This window comes from Molothrus ater, chromosome 24 (genome assembly GCF_012460135.2).
Source record: "Molothrus ater isolate BHLD 08-10-18 breed brown headed cowbird chromosome 24, BPBGC_Mater_1.1, whole genome shotgun sequence".
In the NCBI taxonomy this organism is placed as follows: Eukaryota; Metazoa; Chordata; class Aves; order Passeriformes; family Icteridae; genus Molothrus; species Molothrus ater.
This window is the reverse complement of record NC_050501.2, coordinates 6,052,421-6,057,075: the sequence shown is the minus strand read 5'-3', so window position 1 is coordinate 6,057,075 and position 4,655 is coordinate 6,052,421. Positions and strand designations below refer to the sequence as shown.

Here is a 4,655-nt window from a genome sequence, read left to right as displayed (position 1 = left end):
ATGAATTGTTTCCTTGAATTTGAAAGGAATTTAACTCCTTCAGATGCCTTTTGGTGTCTCTGTGTTTATTGTAGCAATATTTCAGTGGTTTGGCAGTTGTTACAGAACAATTCTGTGTGTGTGTGTGTGTTCACATGTGTGTACACTGCATGTTCACCTTCCACAGAGACTCTGCCCTGGTAAATCTGTGTGGGAAATACCAGAGGATCCACACGTGGGGCTTTCAGTGGAGGGTTTTTGTATGAAATCACTACATGTAACAGATTCTCTTGTAGCCTGTGTGTGTGTGATTAAACTCAACCCCTTGGTGACACCTCAGCACTGCTGTGAGTCTATCCATGGTGAAATCACTCCACCTGTGGGTGCATGGGAAGTCAGCACATGTTCCACACATAAAAATGACCCTGCAAATCAGGAATTCTCACAGGTAAATGTAATTACAAATCTGGTTCTTTCTGTGTGAACCTTCTTTAAAATTACCTACTAAAAAGGAGGGTGAGTTGGTAAGAGAAAGCTGAGCATTGGGTCTCTATTTAAATAGAATGAAAAGCTAACTTAGAGAGGTCACCCACCCCTGGGATACAGGCTCTGTTTGAATTAAGCAATCTAATTGCAAGACACATCTAATGAAAGCCTTCCAAAATCAACAGTGAGGCCTGCACAGACAGCAAGGAACACCACTCGAGAGCTGGAGTGAGTGAAGAAATCCTTGTGCAGTTGGTGAGAAGAAAAAATAACACATCCTATTTGCTTCCTGCATTCACTCTCCAAGCAATGTTCCATGTTTTATCTTTTATCTTCTATTAAAATAAAAATTTAAAAGAAACTGAGTTGAATTCAATTCCATTAGATGCACATCACTGACATCTGCTGGATAAAATCATCATTCATGTCCCACTCCAATATGATTTTGCCCGTCCTCAAGCCATGGGAGGCCCACAATTTTAAAAGAAATAGAATGATTTTATTCATTTATTTTATTCTTTCATTAAGGTTCAAGTGCTCACAGCAGAGAACACTGTTATAATTAGGAACTTCCTGCTGTACAATACCAATCACCTTGATCCACTGTAACTTTATCTGAAGAGTTCTACTCAAGACACAGAGGATGTGTTAAACACAGAAGTTGTGAATAAAAAGCAAACAAATGAAGCTGCACTGCAACACTTTCCAACGAGGCTGGACAGGAGGTCAGTAACCCACAACCAACACAGCATCCCAAGCCTCAAGGTAAGAGCAGCGTGAACCAGAGGTTATGATCACTCAGAACAAATAACTCATTAATGATTGCTGTGCCCAGTTAATCATTAGCCCTCTGACAGTCGGGGCTGGCCTCTGTGTTTCCATAAGTAGCATCCCCGTGGGCAGGGGCAGCCCTTGCTGAGTCCCACCATGGCATTCGCTGGCACCTGGCACATCTACGCTCAGGAGAACCTCGAGCCCTTCCTCAAGGCTCTGGGTAAGTGCCTGCTCCTCCCCGATCACTGCCCCCACAGCTCTGACTGCTGCACCTCCATGGATTTGGCCTTTGCTTTCTGTGGCAAACTGCCCTGCTCGGTTCAGGCTGTTTGATCAAATTTGGATGTGAAAAGAAGCTGAAAGTTGCATAAATTGATGGAGAAAGGTTACAGATAACCCCCAAGGAAGAGCTGTTGTGTTGATTACCTGTAATTTTATAAACACATATAAGTAGAAACAGGCAATCCATTACTTATTCAGCCTCCCAATTATTGGTAGAGAAGCCTTTTGTGAGCACAAATGTTGTCAGTAATCTGTGAACAATTAACACGTGGGGAAAGCGGTCAGTAACCTGACAGTGCTTATCCAGTGTGCTAATGTCAGTAATCTCTGAGTGATTATCAAATCCAATCTGTGAGGATTAGGAGGTGCTACACCAATAAATGTGCACTTACCTTTGCCAACAAAACGTTCCTGTTGGGGTTTTGGAGTCAATAGGAGATATTCAGGAGAGTGAGATCCAGTTCCAGCTGAAAAGCCTGGTCTGACAGCGTGACAGAACCAAACCCTCTCCTGGTGACAATGACACCTTCAAATCATGCCAGGGACACCCCAAAAAAGGGAGTTTGAGGTACTCCCGCTGTTCCAGCTCTGACTGGACAGAAAATCCCCCAACTCCCTGGGAAAACAAAGCAATGCACATGTGGTTCTTTTCATGGAGCATTGTCACCCCATGGGCAGCCCTTAGGAGAAGAAACTGCAGAATCTGCCACATCACCAAATATCACAGCAAAACCTAACCAGACTAGAAGGAATGGAGCAAAAAACTCCTAGAGAACAGAGGAATCCAAACCAGGATTTGTCTTTTAATTTGGACATCGCCTTCCAGTACTGCTGTGGATCTTTTGTGCCTTTGTTGGAAGGCACAATTTGCTATTTTGCTATTTCCATAACAAAAAGTTCTGTTTTGCCCATTTTTGCAGGGTTGCCAGATGACACCATCAAAATGGCCAAAGATATTAAGCCTGTTGTTGAAATACAACAAAAAGGCAACGACTTTGTTGTGACTTCCAAAACACCCAACAAATCTGTAACCAACTCCTTTACACTGGGCAAGGAGGCTGACATCACCACCATGGATGGCAGGAAGCTGAAGGTAAAGCATTCCAAGGATAGGACATCTTCATTTATCCCTAAACCTCAGACATCTTCATTTATCCCTAAACCTCTGTTTATGTGTGAGTGGAATTTGTTTGTACCACTTCCATTTGCAAATATTTCTACCACTTTAACAAACAGAAATGTTCCTAAAACTCCTATTCAAATGCTGTGCTCTCTAGTTTAAATTAAAAGCTGTCCTTATGAAACATCAGTGTAATTTATTTTCTATTTATTAGTCCTCTACTTACTCGAATTGAATCCAAAATCTAAATTTTTAAAAATGTTTTTTAAATGTTCCAACAGTGCACTGTGAACTTGGTCAATGGGAAGCTGGTGTGCAAATCAGATAAATTCTCTCATGAGCAGGAAGTAAAAGGAAATGAAATGGTGGAGGTAAGTGCAAATAAGTGAAAATAAAGGCACTTGCAGAAAAATGCTGAAGGAAAAAAATGTTGATTAGCTCATAGTGTCTACAGAGTGTCCCTGTGGATAAAGGCTGCTCCGAGGGCACAACCAACTCCAACTCTTCCTTCATGCAAATGTTGTACATATATTTAAGTGTTGTACATATATTTACAGGCAGGTGCTGTGATTGTGTTTTCTTGTGGACTAGGATGGATTTATGCATGAATTACAGACACTTCTGCCACTTTGCTATAAAAATGTGTATTTGTCTCCCACAGACCATAACATACGGTGGAGTAACACTTGTCAGAAGAGGCAAGAAAGCCTAAAGACAGATCCCCTCCTCTGTGACACCTTTACATACCTGAAATAAAGTGCACTTTCCACAAGCTGTGATCTCTGTTTTATCTGAACAAACACCATAGGAAATCATGATGATTTCTGCTCTCCTTTCTCACAGCAGCCCCTTGTTACAGGACTGTGTTTTCCCCTCTGTCCTCAGAGTGACAGAAATTTGCCTCCCAGACAACCCAAGCTGGACATAAATCACACAGCTCCAGCTCAGCACAGTAATCCTTGGGAGCAGCCAAAAGCTACAGAAATGCTCCTTGATTTCTCACACCCAGACTGAACACACTCAGCCTTGGTCCCTGCTTCTGTTGAAGGTTAGTCTTTAACCAAAGCCCTTCTCTATGACCTGGCCAGCACAGAACAATCAGGCATTTGTTGAGCTGATCTGTACCACATGGCCCAGCAATAAAACAGCAATATTTGAAAAGCTGTGAAGCACTCAGCAGTCATTAACAATAGGGATGGCTGTTCTTAAACTGAATTACACAGAAGTACAATTAAGAGGCACTACAAGAGCAAAGAGAATTAAACATTCTTCCAATTTGCAGTGAACTCCCAGAGTCTTGTCATGGCCCAAGTCTGTGAGGCTGAAGTAAACCAGACTTTGCTCAGACCCTGTGTCTCCATTAAGTATAAAACACACAGGAGCTGTGCCTAGAACCATTTCTCTGCTGATTAGATCCTATTAATGTGTTAGCAGCCCCATTTCATAACTGAAGTCGCTGCAGATTTGTTAGAATTGGTTTGAGGTGCAAGACCTCCATGAACAAAGTTGCTGGACTGCTAATGCCATTTAAACCCCTCACGGGGAGGTTTTATCCCAGGGGAGAGTGCTGAGTTCCCATCTCCCCGTGCTAGAAGAGCAGTTTGTGAGGGGAGAAGTTGTGTTTTATTAACAACACAATGGGATACAAGCAATTTGGGAAGTGTATTCTCATCCTGGGATGAGGCTGCTCTCAGGGGGAGTTTCACTGGCATAAAGGATCATTGTGCTCATTCTGCTTCCCAGGCAGCTCCAATGCCAAGCACAGCCCTGCAGCCAGAATTCAATTCCATGTGAGTTACACAGAAATAAGATCAGCAGCACAGAAACCGGGGCTGGTAAAACCCAGGGAGGAGGAGGAGGAGGAGGAGGAGGGAGGGGGGGTGCTTTAAAGCTGCTTTAAAGCACTGGTGCTGCAAAAAGCCACGCAAGACCTCAGCACCCTTCTCTCTGGGAGTTGCTGGGGAACTGCTGCAAACACACCCTGAAACCAAACCAAACCAAACCCAACCCACGC

The 4,655-nt window shown here is 43.2% G+C and overlaps 1 protein-coding gene across 1 annotated transcript; it reads left to right on the top strand.

Annotated features, from left to right (window-relative positions):
• The first annotated feature begins 1,374 nt into the window (after window positions 1-1,374).
• Window positions 1,375-3,403, top strand: LOC118695511 (fatty acid-binding protein, liver-like). The gene is made up of 4 exons (XM_036397106.1): window positions 1,375-1,459; window positions 2,442-2,614; window positions 2,923-3,012; window positions 3,303-3,403. Exons 1-4 carry the CDS (start codon window positions 1,393-1,395, stop codon window positions 3,351-3,353), a joined length of 381 nt encoding a protein of 126 aa, XP_036252999.1. The 5' UTR covers window positions 1,375-1,392; the 3' UTR covers window positions 3,354-3,403.
• The last annotated feature ends 1,252 nt before the right edge of the window (window positions 3,404-4,655 follow it).